Raw genomic sequence first — 23,167 nt, forward strand, 5'->3', positions numbered from 1 at the left:
ATCTCTGGGGCTTCTGCATGGACCTGAGGGACCTCAGCATCAAGGTGGGCCCAGCACAGGAGGGCATTTACCCAGGGCATAAGGCTAGAGGTATTTAGTTCTGTCTTTGTAAACACTGTCCTGTCACTGTTGCTGGATAATAAACTGGTGGTGTGACAGCCATCTGCCAGGCTGTGGTCAGGGGTCTAAGAGAAGCTTGGCCACAGAGTGTGTCTCTGCACATAGCAGTCATGTCTGAAGCATCTGCTCTCCCTCCTCAGCCTTCCGTGTCCTCATTTATGTACCCGGCCCCTCGGCAGGGGCTGCTAGGGACTGGTGACAAGAAAGGACTTTCTTTCATGGCAGAATGATCTCAGGGGAGGCAAACTTCTTACACGGAGTCCCCAAGAGCACATCCAACAAGCCAGGGGTAACCCAGAGCTCTCTATGATATGTGTGTTTCAGGGCAGCCTGGGCTATGCAAGATACTTGTAGTCGACAGTGATGTGCCTCCTCCATCAAGACCATGCCTCCTGATCCTCCTTCCTACATAATCTACCAACTGGGAACCAAACATTCACATAGATGAGCCTGTGGGGGCCATTATTATTCAAACCACCACATTCCACTCCCTGGCCCCATAGGCTTGTAGACATACCATAACGGGAAAATGCATTCAGTCCAACTTCAAAAGTCTCCATAGTCTATAACAGCCTTAACACTGTTTCAAAGTCCAAAGTCTTTTCTGAGACTCATGGCAATCTATAATCCCCTGTGAAATCAAAATCAAAGAACAGATCACATACTTACAACATATATTCAATGACAGAATATACATTACCATTCCAAAAGGAAGAAAGGGGAGCGTAGTGAGGGAATACTGGACCAAAACAAGGCTAAAACCCAGCAAGGCAAACTCCAAATTCTGCATCTCTGTGTCCTGTTGGGGAATATTATTTTAAGGTGTGTTACTTTTATTTATTTTGCATTTGTTTAACTCTGTGAAGCTATGATACTGTGCCTATCTAAAACACCTGATGGTCTAATAAATAACTGAACGGCCAGTAGTGAGGCAGGAGGAAGGATAGGCGGGGCTGGCAGGCAGAGAGTATATATAGGAGAAAACTGGGAGAAGAGATCTAGGAGCCAGAAAAGGAGGAGGACTGTAGGGAATAGCCATCCAGGTGCACAGCAAGCCACAGAGTAAGAGAATGGGAAAGGCCCAGAGGTAAAAGGTAGATAGGATAATTTAAGTTAAAAACTGTCTAGAAACTAAGCCAAGCTAAGGCCGGTAATCATAATTAAGAATAAGCCTCTGTGACTGGGTGGTAGTGGCACACACCTTTAATCCCAGCACTCAGGAGGCAGAGCCAGGCAGATCTCTGTGAGTTCAAGGCCAGCCTGGTCTACAGAGGGAGCAGGACAGGCACCAAAACTACACAGAGAAACCCTGTCATGAAAAAACAAACTAAAAAAAAAAAAAGAAAAAAAAAGAAAGAAAAAAAGAAAAAGCCTCCATGTGTGATTTATTTAGGACCTGGATTGCAAGACTGTAAGGATTATGTCCTTAATTACATCACCAGCCTGCGACAGCATCCCAGCCTAAAAAGCAGGCATGCCCTCTCTGCTTTTTTTCTGCATCACCTCTCCTTCTGTATTCTCTCTCTCTCTCTCTCCCTCTCCCTCTCCCTCTCCCTCTCCCTCTCCCTCTCCCTCTCCCTCTCCTTTTCTCTCCCAATAAAGCTCTAGAAAGGTAATCATGGCTCGTGATTCTTCTACCACCACAACATCCGTTGGCATGGCCGCTGCCCATGAGCACCACCATTTAACCAACAAAGACCCCCCCCAAAAAAAAAACAACAGTGTCCAGTGATAACACGCTGTCTCTTGAGAACAACAACTCCTTTCTTCTTTGTTGACTGCAACACTCCTCTCTCAGGGCTGGTTCCACTCCCTGTCTGCAGCTCTCCTCGGCAGCTCCAACATCTTGGGGTCTCCTATATAATCCAGGCTTCACCTTCACAGCTTCATGCAATGGCCTCTCTAGGCCTCCATGCAGGGACACCCTGACACATGCCTGGCCTCAGTGGCTTTCCTGGTCACAGATATTCCACAACCCCTATCCTTGACTCCAAAGCCAAAATCATGTGGCCGAGCCTGCCTAGTCCTGTGGCTTGATGGGGCTGGAACTTGGCCCCTTCCTTCAATCACATCTTTCTGTTGTTGATGGTTTCCTTCACTGCTTAAGCTTTTCTTTAATTCCTTTCCACAAGTTGGAAGCTTAGCTGGTGGGGTCTTGCCCTGAGGTCACCTCTCCTTTTATTCCATTTAGCATCAGGCTTTTCTTTAAACTTTTTATCTCCTTGAGCACAGCACTTGGTTCCAACAAAGCATTTTCTGGTGTTCCTTTTCTCCTCAAACTGTACATTTTGCATTTTTCTTTGTCCAGCTAGCTCCTTTTCATTATAGATCATTATAGAGTGATTACTAAAAACCACAGAACAATCAATACTAGGTTATCTTGAAATCTCCTCTGCCAAAGCCATGAGTCCAAAACTCCAATTTAACCACAGACAGATTTTTAGGACAAGGGCAAAAAGCAGCCATATTCTTTGCCAAAATATCACGAGAATAGTCTCTAGGCCACCTACTAAAGTCTTCCCTTCTGAAACTTGTTGAGCTGGGCCATTATAATTTATATTGCTCTCAGCACCGCTGTCGTCCATGCTCCGTGGCCTCTTAAGCCTTACTTAAAGCATTCAGCTGCTTTCCTGATCCCAAAGTCCACATTCTGCCAACAAGCAGCGTGGTCACCCTGTCACAGCAATACCCCACTGCTGTGAAGAGACGCCATAACCACAGCAACTCTTATAAAAGAAAGCACTAGTTGGGGACCTGCTTTCAGTTTCCTAGGCTTAGTCCATTATCATCATGGTAGGGAACACAGCACTTGGGCAGTAGCTGAGAACTACATCCCGATCCACAGGCAGAGAGAATATGACTGAACCTGGCATGGGGTTTTGAAACCTCAAAGCCCAACCCCAGTGACACACTTCCTCTAACAAGGCCACACCTCCTAATCCTTCTAAACCTTTCAAACAGTTCCACTCCCTGGTAATCAAGCATTCAAATATATGAGCCTGTGGGGCCATCTCATTCAAACCACACAATACTGTCTCAAAAGTCAAACAAACAAAACAAGTTTAGGCTGGCTCTGGCATGCCTGTTATCCCAGCCCTGTGGATGGTGAGGCAGAAAGATTGCCTTCAAGTTCTAGGCCAACTTGATCTACATAGCAGGTTCCAGTCCAGCTAGGGCTACAGTGTGAGACCTTGTCTCAAAACAAAACAAAAACAAACAAAAATAAAAAACACTTAGCTGAGGTTGGGGATTTAGCTCAGTGATAGAGCGCTTGCCTAGCAAGCACAAGGCCCTGGGTTTGGTCCTCAGCTCTGAAAAACAAACAAACAAACAAACAGCCTACAGATGTAGCTCATTGGTAAAGCTTGCCCAGTATGCCCAAGGTTCTGACTTCCATCCACAGCATCATAAAAAGCAATTAAAGAAAAGTCTAGCCATGCAGTGGTGGTGCACGCCTTTAATCCCAGCACTCGGGAGGCAGAGGCAGGTGGATCTCTGTGAGTTCAAGGCCAGCCTGGTTCCAGGTCAGCCAGGGCTGTTACACAGAGAAACCCTGTCTTGAAAAAAAAGAAAAAAAAGAAAAAGAGAAAGTACAAATTGGCCAGGCACGGTGACACACGCCTTTAATCCCAGCACTCAAGAGGCAGCAGCAGGCGGATGTCTGAGTTTGAAGTCAGCCTTGTCTACATACCAACTTCCAGACCAACCAGGTTTACAAAGAAAGACCCTGTCTCAAAATAACAAACAAAACAGAAAAGAAAGATATGTCATGTTCATTTGCTGTAATGTTTCTGGGGTGAAGCTGAGGCAGGAGAATCTCCAGTCTAAAGCTAACCATTCTGTGTAGTGACGCCCTGTAGAGAGCAGATGGGCAAACTCTCGAAGTAATCTCAGAGACTCATTCTTTCCTGACAAGCGTGTCTTCCCAGAGACTTGGAATTGTCCTCAGGTCTGAAATGCTCGCCCTCTGGTTTTTGTTTCATGTTTGCTGACTTTTGTTTTGGGTGGGTTTGGTTTAGGTGCTTCTGTTTGCTGCTTGGTTGGTAGGTTTTTCTGCAGTACAGGATCAAACTTGGGACCTCATCACGGTCGACAGGCACCGGACACTAAGCTCGAGCCTTCTACTAGTGTTTTAACTGTCTTGTTACAATGTTTCAATGTCAAGGGACTTTACACTTTTACATCCACAGCGCTTGGATGTGAACACTCCACTGAGTCAGCCTGTGGCTGGCTAGAGAGCTGCTAATTGTACAACACAGTCTCCCGTCCCTGGGCATTTATTGAATGACTATATGGTATGAATGAGATGTCACCCATAGTCTCGGGCATTTGCATATTTGGTCCCCAGTTTGTGGCAGTGTTTTGGGAGGCTTAGGATGGCCTTGCTGAAGAGTCTGCCACTGGGGGCAGACTTTGAGGTCACATCCCCAGTTCACCGCTTCCTGCTTATGGTTTGAGGTATGAGCTCTCAGCTGATCCTGCCGCCATGCCTGTCGCCTGCTGCCACGTTTTCCTGCCACGACGGACTCTCAGCCCTCTGGAACCATAAACCAAACAAACCCTGCTTTCTCTAAGTTGCTTTGGTCACAGTGTTTTAGCACAGCAACAGAAAAGTAATATACTACTAGCTTTTTGGTTTTAGACATTTCCAAAGTAGATCCAAGTGAAGGGAAACACAGCCCTGCAGCCCTTGCCCATCCTCAGTGTTAAACAAAGGCCTTTCTGGTAGTCCCCTCTCCGTCCCTTGTCCTTCTGGCTCTGCAAGTCCTGGGGTGGGAAAAGCTTGGCACTTGGCTAAGTGGTAGAGCCCTTGCCCAGCATTCATGAGGCCCAGGGTTTGATCCTTAGCACAAGAACAGCACCATCAACAAATAATAATAATAATAATAATAATAATAATAATAATTAATAATAATATTCAAGGCTATACCAAACACACCATAAAGCCCAGGTAAAGGGGCTGAGAGGGCAAGCAATGGCTGGTTCATTTTCTGTTGCTGTAACAAAATAGTAGAGACAAGATAGGTTATTTAGAGAAGAGGCTGACTGGTCCAAGATGGTAAGGCTCCACGTAGCTGGCCTTGCGCTACTTCAGGTTATGACACAGGGTGGGAGGGTGCAGGAATGTGCCAGAGGCAGAGCACACTGCAGCCTCCCTTCCCAGCTGCTCCGGAGAGACCAACTCACCCTGCAAAGATCACCAATCTTCCTCTGCATGAGCCACCTGACACCAGCAGGGTGTCGGTCAGTCTTGCCCAACACCGGCAGGATGTCAGTCAGTCTGGAGAGACAAACCATGTTCATGCTATAGCAGGAGAGGAGGAAAAGAAGATAACCGGAAAGAGGCTGGGATGAGAGGAAAAGGCCCCAGCAAGTCGTTCTTTAGCACAAGAGAAATTGCATTTGGTAAAATTCATCTTCCCTTACTGTCCAGTTTTGTGAGTTTTGACAAGGGGTGTGTGTGCACGTGTGTGTGTGTGTGCGTGTACGTGTGCGTGTGCGTGTGCGTGTGCGTGTGTGTGTGTGTGTGTGTGTGTGTGATGCACTCACGTGGGTATCAGACCAGAGGTCACATCCGGTGTCTTCCTCGGTCATGTACCATGTTATGTTTTGAGTTGCGTCTTTCACTGAACCTGGAGCTCATAGATTCAGCTGGGTCAGCCAGCCAGTGTCCCAGGGCTCCTCCTGTCTCCCTTTCTCCGGTGCTGGGTTCCAGGCATGTGCCGCTGCATGAAGCTTTCCACTTGGGTTCTGCAGATCCAACTCCTGTCTGTTCAGCAAGCACTTTACTGTCTGAGCCATTGCCCCAGTTTTGTGGTGACTGGCCTTTCCCACGCCCTCAGCCCTTGGCACACGCTGACCCTCACCGTGGCTTGGTCCTTTCTGTGCATGTGTGGAGTCCTGCAGTGCAGTGCCAGCCAGGCCAGGCTTCCTTTACTCGACACCGTGGCTGGGGCCTCTGTAGTCCCTAGGTCAGCACTTCCTTCCTTTTCCATTGCTGAGTTGTTCTTGCCGGCACGGTCACCACCCTGCTGCCGGGCACACCTGGGCTTTGTCCTGGGTTGGACAGGGGCTGCTGTGACGGGTGAGCACACATCTCTTTACCTCTTGGCAGACATACTTGCTCCAAGCCTCACCCAAGAACTGGGTCAGCTGCTGGGCAGCATGCCAGCTGTTCCTAGATTCCACTGCCTGATCCCAGGCTGATGTGAACCTCAGATGTGGGAGCATCGTGGTTCCCTACATCCATCCCCTACCCACTACTGAACTCTGTAACCAGAGGCTTTTGTCTGTCCCGCCCCATCCTGCAGCCAGCCACCTTTAAATAATCACTCAGAGGCTTATGTTAATTACAAACCATTTGGTCTATTGCTCAGGCTTATTACTAGCTAACTCTTACATTTAAGTTAACCCATTTCTATTAATCCTTGTATTGCCATGCGGACCGTAGCTTACTGGTACTCTGGCATCTTGCTCCTTCAGCGGCTGCTGGCGCCTGTCCTGACTCAGCCCTTCTTCACCACCAGTTTGAATGTCCCGCCTAACATTATTCTGCCTGGCTATCGGCCCAAACAGCTTTATTTATCAACCAATGAGAGCAACACATATTCACAGCACACAGAAAGACCACCCCACAGCAGAACTCCTCTGTCCTGCCAGACACAGCGGCCTGGCTACCTGTGAATATTACCTCTCTCCTCAAGGACACATGTGGCTCCTCAGAGCAGGAGCTGTGACTTCCAATACCATCAGCGGTGTGAAAGGCCCCATGCTCTGCACTTTTGCCAACCCCCTACTGGGGCAGACTGGGCCCACTCAGACAGAGCAAGTAGTGTCACTGGTCCCCTAGGGTCAGGGACCTGTACTGTGATCTATGATCTCAACGTTGCACAAGGAGGGAACTGAGAGCAAGGCATCAGGGGACCTCAAGTGGCCAGGAGCTGGGGTGGGCATGGGTCTCGGCACTGTTCATTGGAGGAAGGCCCCTGGGACACTTCCTGTCTTCTTGGTGACAGTGGCATGGCAGTACTGACCAGCCCCATGTGTGGCTTCATGGATACCCTCCACTCTGGAGCCAAGGAGACATGGCCAGAGCAGGGGTGTCTGCAGAGGCCATGTCTAGGGAAATGGTACTAATAGCTGGGCTCCCACAAGGCAATCACCAGCCTTCCTAAGTCTCTCAAGGATACCTCCACTGCAGTTGGGCCCCCTCAGGTAATCCACTCTGGGCAGCAGCCTCACCAGCAGGTGTAGGGCTACCTGGGGCAGAAGCTCCAGAAGACAGCTCCCACTGAACGGGAAAGCATTATGCTCAGTAGGACTTGGGGCTCTTGCCTGGAACACACTAGCTGTCTGAAAGGGTCTATCACAGACCTCTCCACTGTGACTCTCTGATGCTTGGACCCAATAGCCATGTGTGAGAGGCAGTTCATGCATTGTAAGGTACTGAGCAGAGTTGGGTATGGTGGAACACACCTTTAATCTCCAGCACTCGGGAGACAGGGGCAGGTGGGTCTCTGTGGCTTTGAGACCTGCCTGATCTACAGAGAGAGTTCCAGGACAGCAAGGGCTATCTATGTAGAGATTGTGTCTCAGAAGAATGCTGAGGAACGTTCCTGGGTCTCTACTTACCATTTACCTGGATTCAACCCCGCCTTAGTGACAGACAACAAAAGCATTCCCAGCCATTGCCGAAACCTCGTAGGGGACAGAATCACTCCTGGTAGGGAGGGACACAGGGGTGGGGTGGGGTCTGCAAATGCTGCATCTATTTTATTGTCAAATGGATGTAAATGCACACAGCTTGGGGCTAGGGGTTTGCTCAGTGGTGCAGGACTTTGCCTGGCATGTCCAAAGGCCCCAAGCTCCAGCTCCAGCAAAAAGCAGAACAATGCTGCCGTCCACCTGACCCCTTTGTAAGCACGGCCCCCGGACCCAACAATACTGCCGTCCACCCGACCCATTTATAAGCACGGCCCCCGGACCCCTTTGTAAGTGTGGGCCAGTGCCCTGAGTGCACGTTTGTGCGACTGTCACCAGCATCCATCTCAAGAACATGTCATTGTGCAAAACTGAAATGACTCTGTAAACAGCCCCACCCCACTCCCGGCCCCTGGCACCCACCACTCTACTTTCCTTATTTTATTTGAAGGTTTTTGTTTGTTTCTTTCTTAAAAGTACCGACCTGAGCCAGGTGTGGTGGCGCACGACTTTAATCCCAGCACTTGGGAGACAGAGCCAGGCGGATCTCTGTGAGTTCGAGGCCAGCCTGGGCTACAGAGGAGTTCCAGGACAGACAGGGCTGTTGCCGGGGGTGTGGGGGGATGGGAGGGGGTGCTAATCTGTTCCACTCAAATTTCCTTTCAAAATTTTTTTCAGATTTATCTTACTTTCTGTGTACGAGAGTTTTGCCTGCATGTATGTATATGTACTACTATTGTGCTTGGTGCCCATGGAGATCTGAAGAGGGCTTCAGATCCTCTGAAATAGGAGTTATGGATTGTAGTGAACCTTTATGTGGTACAGGTCCTCTGCAAGAGCAACATGTCCTCTTAACTGCTGAGCCATCTCCCCAGTTCCCCATTCAAAATTTTAATTCAGCTAGGCATAGTGCCCCATGCCTTTAACCCAGTACTCGGGAGGAAGAGGCAAGTGGATCTCCGAGTTTGAGGCCAGCCTGGTCTACAGAGTTCCAGGACAGCCAGAGCTGCACAGAGAAACCTTGTCTTTATTTATTGTGTGTGTGTATGTGTGTGTGTGTAGCATTTTACATCCAATCTATAAGGCTACATGTGAAACTTCTTTACAAGGGGAGGAGGGACCTGTGAGGGGAAGGAGACTCCACTTTAAGGCCCCTCATAATAATATCCCACAGGTGACATTTGAAGGGGACACATTCAAACTGCAACACCAAATTATGTCATCTGCACATTAGGGTCAAATGGTGCCATCTTGTCGTTTCTAAGAAGGCAGGAGGTTTCAAATGTGTGAAACCCTGTCTTTAAAAACTAAAACTAAAAACAAAATTTCAATTACTTTCTGTTTTTAATTTATTCTTACTTCAGTGTGTGTGTGTGTGTGTGTGTGTGTGTCTGTGTGTCTGTGTGTCTGTGTGTCTGTGTGTGTGTGTGTTGAGACTATGTAGCCTTTCACTAGCCCAGTAGTCTCTGTGTAGACCAGGCTGGCCTTGAACTCACAGAGATCCACCTGCCTCTCATTAAAGGTGTATGCTACCACCACCCAGAGTTTTATTTTATTCTATATTATATGCATGGCTATTTCACCTGCATGTACCACATGAGTACCTAGCATGTGAGGAAGCCAGAAGAGAGCTTCAACTCCCCTGGGACTGAAGTTACAGATGCTTGGGAGACACACATGGGTGCTGGGAATCGACCTGGGTCCTAACCCAGAGCTGTCTCCAGACCTCTGGTGGCCTTGACGTCACTGAGAACTGATCCTTTAATCACTGGCTGGTGTCCTGAGCAAACTTCAAGGCCCCTCCATGCTGCAGCAGGTGTCTGCCTCCTTTCTGAAGGCCGGGTGATAGTCCACGGAGTGGATGAACACACTAGTTTATGTATCCACCCGGGGTCACGTAGGTTGCCTCTGCCTCTCGGTTAGTGAGTGATGCAGCTGTGATCAGGGATGTGCACATGCAGGGTGGAGCCCCTATTTCAATTGTTTTGAGGTGTCCCAAGAAGCAGAATTGCCAGAACTTACGATAAAATCATTCAGTCTCTGCCCCGCCCCAGCTGCTCGGAGGTACACCTGCCCCTGAGGTACCTGGGTCCTGCAATTGCGTGCTCCTTCTACAGCTACTCTTTATTTTAGCTAGTCGTTTGTGGGGTTCGTTGTTGTTGTTGTTTTACCCAGGTTGGCCTCAGACTTGTCCAGTCCTCTGCCTTGGCCTCCCAAGAGCTGGAATTACAGCTAAGAGCCTCCACAGCTGGCTTTTCTTTCTTCCTTTTTTGCAGAACTGGGAACTGAATTCACCTGGGTTTTGTCTCTCGGGTATTAGGCACAGGCCCACCACTAAGCCACACTCTCAGCCACACTGCTGTGTTCTGTTTGTTTTGTTTCTAAGGATATCCATCTTCCTTTAATCCCAGCACTAGCAAGGCAGACAGATCTCTGAGTTTGAGGCCAACCTGGTCTGCAAAATGAGTTCTGAGACAGCCAGAGCTCCACAGAGAAACACTCTCTCAAAAAACAAAACAAACAAAAACCCAGCCAACAACGAACAAATACTAACAGCCGTCCTAGTGGGTGTGAGGTAGTATCCCATCGGAGCTTAACCCAGGCTTTCTGTTACTGTAAGCCAGCCTTTGGTGATCGGATCCTCGCCTTCCAGACAGTCAATTAGTCTAGACAGAGGCAAGACCATAGACTGGGAATCCCCTGAACCGGTGCCGGAGGGAAACTGAGGCACCCAGAGGGAGGGACAGCCTGCGACTGAGCAGCAGATCAGTCACATGAAGGAGCCTAGAGGCCACTGTGGCCCAGCACCTGGTCCCCAGGAGGCCACACCTTCTGGAGCTGCTGAGCAGCAGCCTGTGAGGGGAGCCGGGCTGTGCTTGGTCTCAGACGCCCATCGAGAGCTTCTTGGGCCAGGAGAGATACAGCCAGTTCCTGTGAGATGGGGTCTGGCTGTGGGCTGGACTCCTCCTGTGAATATTCCCACCTCAGGAAAGTCAGCTCACCTTGAGGGAGGGGCCTTTACCACAAGAGGAGAACCAGAAGCTGACGGGACAGGAACAGTCGGGTGGCAGGTCTATGTCCCCAAGTCTACCAGGCTGTCCCTGTCCACCAGAGCAGCCCACCAGCCTCCAAGCGTCAGCTGTACAGGGAATGATTCTATTCCACCCACCTAGGAGCAGAACCAGGGCCTCGGGGCGAGGCCTCTAATGCAGTCATCGCAGGAGCCTGGGGTGCTACCATTGGCACCCTTGCTGTGTGGTGATAGCATAAGAGAAACTGTCTTGGGCGGGGGGGGGGGGGGGGGGGGGGATCTAAGAAACCTGTCTATGATTAAAGGTAAGCATGGAAGGCGGGTGCTGCCATGAACCAGGGCTAGAATGGCGGAGAGCAGGAGGGTATGGGGTATGTGTGGGCAAGGGCCCAGTAAAAGACACAGGCAGTCATGTCTCTGACAGGTGGGGACTTTGTCAGGCTGAAGTCTGAACCCAAAGTCCCGGAGTGGAGCAGGGAATAGTAGAAGGGGGATGCAATTGGTACCTGAAATTGGCAAACAAAACCTGATAAAGGGTGTTGCAATGCCATCCCTTACGGTTAAGAGGGCAGCTTAATTCGTTCTGTGAGAGCTTAGCATCCCCTCCCCCAGCCCGGCTGATGTGAGCGGAATACCTCTGCCTCTGCTGTTTCCCACACACAGACCTGGCAGCATTACACAGACATGGAGTCTCCAGACTTCATCTGAGGAGCCCATCTGGTTTGAAGTAATACAACAAGCAGGAAAGGGAACTGAATCAAAGGCTTGATGTGTGGTTAGGGAAACGCAGAGAACGTGAGACTCACTGCCAGGAGGAAGGTCCCGCAGCAGCCTCGCAGGGCCAGGGGCCCAGTCTCTACTTGCTCTGGGCTGGATCCACAGCAGGATGTGAAGGTGGCTTGAGAGATGCTGGAGGAGGGGGGGAGGGGACTCACTGGCCAAGCTCAGATGGGACCCTAAGAAACACACACAGGACAGGAAACATCAAAAGAGTGCCCAGAGCCCAGAGTCCACGTGGCTCCCCAGCGTTTACACCGACCCAGCACCACTACAGCACAGAGGGAAAACGGAGGCACACAGCCCAGTCCAAGCAGCCTGTCCTGCCGTCATGCCTCCTTGGCCATCCCTCCGTCCCTGCCGGTGCCCTGCTCCTTCTGGCTGCCACTTTGATCTCTAGTTCACCTGGAGCTGGCTGTCTCATCCCCCACACTGTCATCACAGGAATCACACACACTCGGCACCCCCAGCTGGGGCTGGGGGCTGGAGCTGCAGAACAGCCAGGGTCTCCCTGTCAGCACCACTCTAGGCACCCCTCAGCAGGTTCCCTTGTCCTCTGCATCCCAAATGTTCCCCTGGGGGAGACCCAGGGCAGCATGGTGCTCCCCCACTTTCCTTTACACAAAGGCACCATTGCCGAGCAGGCGCTCCTGGGGACCCCTCGCCGGCTGCCTGTGGCTCTGGACATCGTCTCATCCACCCCTAGTTGGTCTAGTTCTCCAGTTGGGTGTTTATTATGTTTCTGAAGAATTCTGAGGCGTGAATAGGAGCCCAGACCATCTGTACCATCTAGGGATTCCTGGGGACATCACGGGGGAGCTCAGCCACTGCGGTGTGGGTAATGAAGGAGATGCAGGAAGAAGAAGACCTTCTGTCCCCTAGAAGACAGTACAGCAGCTGACGTGGGCAGGCAGTGTGGCTGCAGAGCCATTAAGGTGGAAGGGGAAGACAGTGGCTCTCTAATGACTGCCCAAAGTCTATTGGCTAGCAGCAGGAGCAGGAGGCGTGTCTATTGGCTAGCAGCAGGAGCAGGAGCCATGTCTATTGGCTAGCAGCAGGAACAGGAGGCGTGTCTCCTTTTGTAGGGAGGGTCTTTGTAGCTCTGACTGTCCTAGAACTCTCTATGTAGACCAGGCTGACCTAGAATTCACAAAGACCCACCTGTCTGTCTCCTGAGCTGGGATTACAGGTGTGCTCATTTCTCTTTCTTAGTTCTGGAGGCTGGAAGTGGAGATCAGGATGGTGCAGTGGTTTGCTCTCATGAGGGCCGCAGATGGCCACATTCTTGAGTCTCTCTGTGGCAGAAGAATGAGGGGACCCCCCCCCCTTTTTTAAAGATTTATTTATGTATTATGTACACAGTATTCTGTCTGCATGTATCCCTGCAGGCCAGAAGAGGGCGCCAGATCTCATTACAGATGGTTGTGAGCCACCATGTGGTTGCTGGGAATTGAACTCAGTACCTCTGGAAGAACAGCCAGTGTTCTTAACCTCTGAGCCATCTCTCCAGCTCGAGGGGCCTCTTTTCTAAAATTTATTTTTACTTTATGTGTATGGGTGTTTTGCCTATGCACCATGTGTGTGCAGTGCTTGTGGAGACGGGACCAGAAGAGGGCATCTGCCATAGCTCCTGGAATTGGAGTTACAGGTGGCTTTGAGCTGAACTCCAGCCCTCTGGAAAAGCAGCCAGTGTTCTTAACCACTGAGCTATCTCTACAGCCCCCATGTCATCTTTTAAATGGGTACTAGTCCTTCTCAGGGGAGCTCTGCCTGCTCCCACCCACCCACCCCCACCCCTGAGTCACATTCTAAAGGTTCTGTCTCCAAATACCATCACATTGGGAGCGCAGAGTCTGAACTGGGGTTGTGCACATTTAGAAACAAGGCAGGGTATGGTGGTGCACGCCTTTAATCCCGCCCTCAGGAAGCAGAGGCAGGTGGATCTCTGTGAGTTTGAGGCCAGTCTGGTCTACATAATGAGCTCTGGGACAGCCAGGACTACATGGTGAAACCCCCCTCTCCTCATCTCTCTCTGTGTCTCTCTCCATAGATAGATAGATAGATAGATAGATAGATAGATAGATAGATAGATAGATAGTGTGTGCATGTATGTATATATAGTGTGCCTGTATATATAAATACATACATACATACATACATACATACATACATACACACACCCCACACCACACACACACACACACATCTATCACCAAGCAAACAAACAAAAACCCAGATTGGCCATCACAGAAAAAGAAACTTCTGGAAATCTGCCTCCCATAAGGCAATTAAGGGCTGTTCAGAGGCAGTTGCCCATAGGGAGATCAGCTCCATGAGATCAGCGGCCAGGCAGCGCCAAGCAGACACACAGCAAACCATAAAGGAGCAAGGAGAACATGGCATCAGTGTGCCCTGCATGGCCTTCTGTTTACAGGATGCTCTCAGGCTCATCCCTGGAGCAGAGGGAGAAGTCCTTGGTCTTTAAAGGTCTCTACATGGTGCAGACAGCATCCTTCCCCGCTGCCTCTGGTCCACACTAGGAAGCACACCAGTGAGGACCTGAGTCGTAAAATGTGCGTTTGTGTGGCTAACCATGGCCCAGTTCTCCTTGTGAATGAGCCAGCTCTGGGAGCCAGCTCTGAGGGAGCAGGGTATTTTCAAGGCCAATGAGTTGCACACTTAGGGTCTCTGCTCTGTGATGTGTCCCACCTCTTATTTACAAAAGCCAGGTGCTGGGACAGCTCTCTTCAGCTTTAAACAACACCAAAGTGGAGGTCCCTAATGAAACAGCTCTTCCCCATTTCCCCTGCATGTTGAAAGAATGTGATATGGTTGCATTCCATGGGGAGAAGGGCTGCCTGAAGCCGACCATTGCCCTCTGCAGGACAAACCCCAGGCTTCTACTCCAGTAGACATGGAGTCCCTGGCTTCCCAGGGACTAAAGTATGAGGCCACTGTGGAACAGGTGGCCTTGAGCAGAGCCCGCCGTCACTTGCAGAAGGAAAACTTGCATTTGAAGGTGTGGTAGGGGCAGGACTTGGGAGTAAGTGTCCGTAGCTGCCCTCAGGAGAATGCCCCACGGCTATGTCTCCTCTGGACATACGGACAGATGCTGCCGAAGTCTGCATGCCCTGGTGCTAGATGCCCTTGGAGGGAAGGGACTGGCCACCAACCTGGGACAGGTCAGACGGGAGACAAAGTTAGACTTGGGGCTAACCTCTGGAAGTGCCTGGGAAAGGGGTGTCTCCGCTGGCAGCAAGTGCCATGAACACACTGCAACAGAGGGCCAGGGGTAGAACCTGGCATTTCCCGCTTGTTTGAGGCATAAGCCAGCCTTGACTGGCTGGCCTTCGGTTGGCCCTTCCTGCTCAGGAAGGGAGGGATCAAAGGGTTCCTTTGGCCACTTGGATGGTGTTGAGTTAATGGAGACAGGTCACCCAGCCACCTGGCCTGGGGAAAACTGCTTCACACGGGAGTTTCAAGATGACTCACGACCACTGTCATTGTACGCCCGCCCCCCACCCCTCTCCGGTCACTCTGTGGGGACATTCAGTGAATAAAGTCAATAAACAGGAGGAACTCAACTCTGGGCTGGTGCCAAGCCAGGGCAATGCTGGAAAAGCACGCCTGTTTTTGTCTTCCCACATGCCATCGGAGGCCGGATGGACAGTGTCCTGTCCGGACCATCATTCCCGGCTTCCTCGGAAAAACTGTAGGGTCTAGTCCTGCCAACAGGTCAGCGCTCAGGCCCAAGTCCTGCAGCAGCAGCTTCAGGTGTGGGGAACTGAAGGGAAAGCCAGTGCCTGCCCTGGGGGAACCGCAGCCAGCCAGCCTGTGGGGGACCCGGGGAGCTGCAGGAGAGAGGCAGAGAGGCCAACGGGAGGGGAGGGCTGGTTAGAGCCGTGGAGACCCCTGCTCCAAGCCCCCACCAGTGACCAGGCCTGGAAAGACTAAGTCTCTCTCTCCCAAAGATGCCCGCTCGAACGGGATGCAAATGAATAGCCACACTGGCAGTTTCCAAAAGAGGCGAAACCGTTTATGAAATCGGCGCCGGTGCGGTATCTACAGTATCTACACATATCTACACGTATCTACACCGCCCGCAGGCGGGGCTCACTCGGGTCGTCTACACTGCAATTGCCGGCCGGGCCGGAGGCGACGCGGTCTCGCGGAGAACAATAAATACCACTTCCTTCCGCCTCGGACGGGAGCTTTGGCACTGGCGGGCGGGAGGCCCGCAAGGCTCCCCAGCGGGGGAGCGCGTCCTTAGGTGGCCCTTGGGGCCGCGCGCGCGCGGGCGGGCGCACTATCTGGGGCAGTAGTCGTAGGCACCAGGCGGCGCGGCCGCCGACGAGTACACGTTGGCTGCTGCTGCTGCTGCTGCTGCGGCGGCGGCGGCCGGGTTCACCGCCGGGTGGTGGTGGTGGTGCGGGTGCGCGTGGGGGTGCGCGTGCGGATGGTAGCCGTGGCCGCGCAGGCCGGGCAGCGGGTAGGGCGCCGGCCGGCTCTTGGCCCCGAGGTAGTGGTCGTAGGCGGCGGCCGGGTACTTGTAGGGATGGTGGTGCAGCGGCTCGGACGCGCCCGGCGCCTCTAGGCGCAGCTCGGGGTGCGGGGGGCTATGCCGGCCTCCAGACGCTCCGGGTAGTGGGACGAGGCCGCCAGACCCGGGCAGTGCGGGGCTCAGGACGCGCGCCAGCAGCTGCGGCGGGTGCGCGGCGTCGCCGAGCGCTGTGGGTCCGGAGTCACGCTCGAACTCTCGCCGGGCTTCTGCCGCGTCTGCGGGGAGAGCCGGGGGTGAGAGCCGGGCAGGGACCGTCCGGGACGCACCTGCCAAACCGAACCACAGTCCCCAAACCCACCCCGGGTCCACGACGTCCGGGGCGCGGCGGGCGGGACAGAGGGCGGGAGGACGAGTGCCCGCTTGCCCGCCCGCCACCTCCTTGTGCAATTGGTGAAGCCGCGACGCCCCGGGGTGCAGGCGAGGCCGGGTGCGGCGGCCGACCCGGGCGGAGCGCGCACGGGCTGCGGCCGCGATTCCACGACCCCCGGTCCTACCTTTCTCCGCGCCGTTAGGCTGCGTGGGGGAAGCCACGGGGTTCCGAGAGCGAGCAAAGGCACTCACAAGCGGCAGCGCTCCGGGGCGGTGGTTCCGGGGCCTGCGGAAGGGAGTGGGGTCACCACCGGCGTCCAGGCCAAGCGCCCAGGCGCTGGCCTTTTCTTCGGAGGGCACTCACCAGTCCTCGGGGTCGCAGTCCCGGAAGCCTTTGGCGAAGGGATTGCTGGCGATCTTAAGCTGCGTGATCTGCGGGGAAGCCGACGTAAACTAGCCGTGCTAGCAGCCCGACCTCCGCAGCGGCGCACAAGGGAGGGTTTCTGGCTTTGGAGGGGTAGGCTCTGTGCGCTGTCTAGAGGAGAAGGGGCCCACAACAGCCCCCGCCCCCGCACGGTGTGCCTCTCTCACTAGACCTGTCTTTGCCTCCCCAAATAAGCCACGAGAGAGAGTGTCCCTGGCTGGCATGGGAATGCGGTCACCTCCGCCTTCCTCAGCCCCCCAGCACGAAGAGGGCCACGGAGCTGGCGCCCTCGGAATCTGGGTGAAGCTCAGATCAGGCCTCTGATGGGGAGTTTCCGGAATGGTTTGGAAAACAAACTTTCAGGCCGCAGTGACAGTCGCTGCTACAGAGGTCAAGCTGATACAGGAGGTTGGACCGGCCCGTGGAGGGAGAGGGCAGTGGTGTGCCGGCCCAACCAGGACCCCCCAGCAGGCCCTCACCCGGTGGTTCTGGTAGGCGGTGACTGCCGTGAAGCGCGTCTCCTCAAATACAAAGGTTTTGAAGTTCTCCTCTGCATATTTCTCGCTGTCCTTGCGAGGGTCCACGTAGACAACATGGAAGCGGGGCTGGTATCTGTGCATGGAGTTGAGAATGATCTGGAAGACAAGGGTGGCTGAGTCAGCTCCAGCCTGAGGCTGGAGGAAGATTCGGGCCAGAATCACGAAGTCCGAGGACGCACTGAATCTCCTTAGCTAGTTTGGGCGAACTCCCCCCTTCTCCGCGGGGCCCATTTAGGACCTCCAGGGAAGGATGCTTCTGCTGGTAAATGACGGGGTTGTTGCTCTTTCCTTAGGACCCCTAGTTTTGCCCCAGGCCTGCAGGGGGTGGTAGCTGAGAGACGACAGAGCTCCACCCAGCTGGAGAGTGGCCCCCAGGCTGGGACTGCACAGGCCTCGGCCCTCCTGAAGGGCCCATCCTTTCTAATTAAAGAGCCCCCACTGTGAGCTCAGAGCGGGGGGGGGGGGGGAAGAGAAGGAAGGTGTACCCCCTTCAGGCCAAGGCCACCCCAGTGCTGCCCCAGTACTGCCTCTGCCTCTGGTCGGTGGGGAAGGCCTGCCACAGGGGGGTAGCCCCGAAGGCGGAGAGGGGTCTCCTACGTGGCCATTGTCGTCCAGCAGGTTATTGGTCAGCTTCAGCTTGTCGAAAGACACGATCTGCTTCATCCACTGTGCGCCCTTCGCCGGAGAGTCAGGGTGGTAGTGCACTCGGCCAGGCGTGGCGGGGTCTGCCTTGCCTGCCACCAGCCAGGAGGAGCTATGGAAGGCGTACCTAGGGGAACACGGGGGGGGGGGGGGGGTGTCATACTACGTAGAGGCAAACAAGAAGACCCGTGCTTCAGGGCTGTCTCTGTTCACGGCGAAATCAGGACTCCCGAATCACAGAGGCTAGAGAGGGGCTGTGGATAAACCAGAAACCTTCCTAGGGCTGCAGCACACCAAAGGTGCGGGAGTCCGGGCCCTGCTGCGGCAGAAGACGAGGAAGCCACTCCCCTCTCGCATTTCGCTCCAAGCGGGTCTGCCTGCCCCAGGGCCCAGGAGGCAGGAGACTGGTTTTGGCGTCATCGGCCAGTGGCTCTGGGCACAGGGCGGCCCATGTTCCCTTTATTAATTACTGTTAATTGTCCAGGCAGCCCAGGCCCGCCCTGCATAATCTTTACCAGCCACCCCACCTTTCCGGCATAGCTCTGGAACTGACGGTTCTCCAGAGATGGGGGAAGGGGACAAGACGTTCACCAGGAGACAGGGGTAAAGTGGCCGGGCACGCGGGCAAAGGCATCTGAGCTGCCTTTTTTTGCCAGAAGTTCAAGAGGGTACTACAGTGGGTTTCCAAGGCCACTTCTAGAGAATAAACCGGGGTGGGATCTGAGCGGGGCGAAGGGGAGCCGGGCAGGGGCGGTCACTGGAGCAGCCAGCACAGGAGGACCCGGTCACGAAAGAGTTACTTGGCGTGTGTGGCATTGGAAGTCTGTCAGCAGCCAGGGACACCCTCCCTGTCCCCTGGACACACGGCTTGTCCCAGTGGTCCCAAGGGCTGGCTCACCGGTAGCGCTTGTCATCCACAGGCACAAAGTCCATGAGCAGCATGTAGTCAGCCATGGGGTCCATTCCAAAGAGCTTCACTTGGAAGGTGGGAAACATTCGCCTGGGGGGAGGTCGGGTCACCTCAGGTGGGGGCGGACAGGACTGCCCTCTGCTCTGACTTCTCTGGCCTGGCAGCCCTTAGCTCAGCCCTGCCTTCGGGCCCCTCCTCAGCTGCTGTCTTCAGCCCAGACCTTCAGACTCGCCTTCTAACCTCAAGTAGGCCCTTATCCAACCATGCAGCAGCAGGCTGGGCCCGGGTCCCTCTCTGAAACACAGAAATGGCTAACCAGGTGCCCAGCTGCACGGTCCCAGAGCCTATTCTGTCTTCCTTGCCCACACAGACAGCCTTGCCCAAGGAATTCCTTGAGCTTCTGGACTCAGCCTAAACCAGCAGCGGGATACCTAAGACCCCGGCTTCTCCGGACTTCTTAGAGCCTCCCCTGCTTGATCCAGCAAAGTGAAAGAGTTCCCGGCTCCAACAAAATGAAACCGAGCGCTGCAGTGATTCCAAAAGTCTCCACTGATACTGTGTCCAGTCCCCCCAGTAAAGCCGACACCTCAGAACTCCAATCTCCAGCTCCCAAGACCTGGCAAGACCTCCCAAGAGTCTTTCCACCTTATGTAGGGCACAGGCAAGTCCCCACTTCCCCCAAGAATCTACTTGCAAAGGACTTAGATTATGCGTTCCCGGTTCCCTCTCTCTACTCTGAACCCCTCCAGTGACATTCAAGGCCCTTGTTCTTCTGCCCCGGGGCCAAGAGGCCTAGCCGCTTTCTTCAGTAGGCTGTGTGGGTATGGACAGCAAAAAAGAACCTGGAGAAAATCCACAGAGCAGCAGCAAAGGACAGGCCCTAGGTTCCCCCTGGGACGGCTGCACAGCAGGGAAACAGAAACCTCGAGAAGGCTTTGCAAACAGGCCCTGAGCCTCCTTGGCCACCGAGCTGGTGTGTACATTAGACACAACCCAGCACCCGCCTTTGTCTACCGGTCAAATCGGGAGCATCTGCAATTGTTCCCTTTCCCTCTCGGCCCTTAAAACAAATAACAGGGTGACTGGCACGGATACCCTGCCAGGCTTACGGAGAACTGGGCCCACAAGCGGCCGAAATTGAGGCCCAAGAAAACCGGGTCTCGAGTTCTCGGAAACTGAGCGCACTGGCTTTTTAGGGTCTTAATTCCTTCCTAAAATTATTCATACAATTAGGGGGTGTTTGCTCTTGAGGTCGCCGTACAGACTGAACTCACGCGGAGTTTCCTAGGTGGCGGCTGCCTGACCGCCGCAGCCGGGCGCACTCTCAGCCTACAGATTTCCCTCGCAGAGTCCCGGGACTCGCGGTTGGTGCTCCGCGGGTTGTCGCTGGAGCCGGGTCAGCAGAGAGGCCAGAGGGACCCGCAGGTGGCCGGGCCGCACCTCTACCCGCTTCTCCGCCCGGCTCCAGCGCATCCCTTGGACACTCAAGTCAGAGGCGCGGCACGCACGTGGGCAGGGGCGCGGAGAAGGGGCGCCTGACCTGCCCGCCTTGGTGACGATCATCTCGGTGCCCAGCTGATTGAACTCGTCCCACAGCGCCTTCATCTCCAGCTGCACGCTCACGCTGGCCACCTTCGGGTTCTTCTTCACCGGCGCCTTGGCGGCGGCCGCGCGGGTGGCCCCCGGACCCTCCGGCTCCGCCGCCGAGCTGCTGGCCGCCCCGGGGGCGGGCGCGAACGGGTAGGCGCGCGGCGGCGGCGGGCCCGGGGCGCCGGGGGCGGCGGCGCACGGGTCGTAGCGCGGAGGCGGCGGCTCGCGCGGGCCGAACGGGTCGGCGCCAGGCGACGGGGCTCCCAGGCCGCTCAGGCTGCTGGCCGCGAAGGCTGCAACGTCGCAGAAGTGCGAGAGCTGCGTGAGCCACGGGCTGGACACGGCGGAGATCATGACCCGAAGGCCGCCCGCCGCCGATCAGAGCGCCGTCCCGCGCGGCGGGCCGAGTGGCGGGCGCTGCGCCGCACGCGCCCCGGGCCGCACCGCCCCACCCCGCGGGCCGGCCCCGCGGAGCCGCCCCGCCCCGCCCCGCCCCGCCGAGACAATGGCCCGCGCCCCTCCCCCCGCCCCTCCCCCGCCGCGGCTCCGCGGGCCCGGGCCCCCCGACCGCTCCGACCGGCTCCGGGGACGACGGGGCCGGTGCGCGGCCCCTGCTCGCCGCCAGCGCGCGCTGGCTGCTGCTCCGCGCCAGACGCTCCCAGAGTTCTTGCTCCTCTACCTTTTGTGTCCCTGGTTTCAACTTCTCATCTCATTGCCGTCCCCTCTCCTGCGGCCGCAGCTTCTCCTACCCCCTGCCTCTCTCTTTTCCCGGTGTCACTCTTGCCACTTTGAAAACTCCTTGTCCTCCCCTTCGTCTAACCTCTTCTTATTCCTGTACGTTCTCTGTTATTCCTGTCTTTGCCCTTTTAAAGGTAAATAACATCTAAAGTCTTTCTCTTAGTCTTCCTCTTTAATAGCGTTACTTTTTTTCTGTCTCAAGTTTTCCTTCATTTTCTCTTTCGTTATCTTTATTTCCTGTGTGTGTGTCTTCCTCTCTTACCTTTGTTGTATTTTCTGTTTTCTCAGTTTACTTTCTTCTGGGATGATCTCGATACTTTGTATTTTTTGTTTGTTTGTTTGTTTGTTTTTGTCCCCCCCCCCCTTACTGTGTTCCCTGACTCTTCTCTAACCATCTTTCCTTCTGCCGGTTCAAAGCCTCCCGTTGTCCTCTCTTTGGAAGACCTTGCTGCTGTGCTCGGTCCCCGAGGTTGGAGTCCCAGAATGGTGGGTGGACTGACTTTGGGGAATGCCGGCCCTTCCTCCCTGTCCCAGAGTCCCAGCTTCAAGGTTGGCGCCCACCCAGCCTAGAGCTCCTTCCTACCCGCTGGGCCGCAGGGCCTCACAGCAGGGGGCCAGCGGGCGGCCGGCCGGTGTAGACGCGGACAGAAGGCTCACCTTCCATGTCCCTGGTGACTGTGCTGAAGTGCATCCCGGCTGGGGATCCTGGTAGCCGGCGAAGTTTCGCCCAGTCCGAGGGCCTGGGGCCCCGGTGGGCGGTGCCCTCCGAGGCCTCGGCTGCAACAAGAGAGGCGATGCTGAACGCGCTGGCCCGGGCAGACAGCGGGCTCCGCGCGTCCATAGGCACCCGGGCCTGAGCGGCGCCGCCTCCGACTGCGTACGCCCAGCAGAACCGCGCCCAGCCCAGCGCAGGGGGCCCGGGGGCGGGGGCCTGTGGTGCCACTCACAGCCGTCGGTCCCAGGCCCCAGGGATTATGGCGTCATGAGACCCCCCATTTTCAGCCGGTATTGGCCCGGGAGTCCGAACCGTTGAAGAGCCCTGGAAATTCAGGGCCCTCCTGCTTTCCAAGCTCTCTGTCCCTGGCCTCTGCTCCCAGGGCTCTGTGTGACCAACGCCCCTTGAACATCCCTCTGCTTCTGCGGAGGCTGGGCGTCCCCTCTATTAGGCGAAGCCACCACCAGAGTCTACAGCCCCCAAGGAGAAGCCGCTATGTCTCAAGCACTCAGTCCCAGTCTGAGACGGCAGGGCACTGGTGAGGCACTGAGGGGCTGCCTAAGTCTAGCCCTGCCCTTGGCCCCACCTGCCTCCACCTCCTCCCCAGCGGCCCCTGCACCTGGGTAGCAGAGCGGCTCCGGCTCTCGCACAGGCCACAGGCAGAGAGCCCCAGGGCTGCGGAGTCCTCCGTCCCCTCCGGCCGCAGAGCTGGACCTCACCAGCAAATGCCCCTACAGGCCCCTTGGGTCAGCTTGCTTTCGTGGTGGGGAAGCGAGCCGTGGGACGCCGCCCAGGCCGCACAGCCCGGGAGCCCCAGCGTCACGCGCACCCCGCGCGCACCGCCCGCCTCTGGCCAGGACGCTTTTACATCCGGAGGGTGGGCAGTGCCCGCTCCTCCGACCTCCCTGCGCACCAGCGGGGCGCAGGGAGGGCCGGGGGCGGGGCCTGGCCGGCCGAGGGAGCTGAGGACACGTCGGAGAAATGCAGACCGCATGGTGGGGTGCTGTCCCCTCTCCACCCTGCAGCCAGCCTGCCCACAGCTAGGCCTAGCTGCTAAGGTGCAGGGCCAGGCCCTTAGCTTTTGGGCCTCAAGGTCCAAGGTCAGTACAT

General features: G+C 55.1%; 1 protein-coding gene across 1 annotated transcript; it reads right to left on the reverse strand.

The window, feature by feature from the left end:
- Positions 1-15,643: 15,643 nt before the first annotated feature.
- Positions 15,644-22,320, reverse strand: Tbx1 (T-box transcription factor 1). The gene is made up of 8 exons (XM_076548509.1): positions 22,000-22,320; positions 20,555-20,897; positions 19,003-19,104; positions 18,060-18,231; positions 17,403-17,558; positions 16,864-16,931; positions 16,685-16,785; positions 15,644-16,405 (listed from the first exon to the last, which is right to left on the reverse strand). The coding sequence occupies exons 1-8, from the start codon at positions 22,181-22,183 to the stop codon at positions 15,936-15,938; spliced, it is 1,596 nt and encodes a 531-aa protein (XP_076404624.1). The 5' UTR covers positions 22,184-22,320; the 3' UTR covers positions 15,644-15,935.
- Positions 22,321-23,167: the final 847 nt, after the last annotated feature.

The sequence above is a fragment of the Peromyscus maniculatus genome, chromosome 12, assembly GCF_049852395.1.
Source record: "Peromyscus maniculatus bairdii isolate BWxNUB_F1_BW_parent chromosome 12, HU_Pman_BW_mat_3.1, whole genome shotgun sequence".
NCBI classification, from domain to species: Eukaryota; Metazoa; Chordata; class Mammalia; order Rodentia; family Cricetidae; genus Peromyscus; species Peromyscus maniculatus.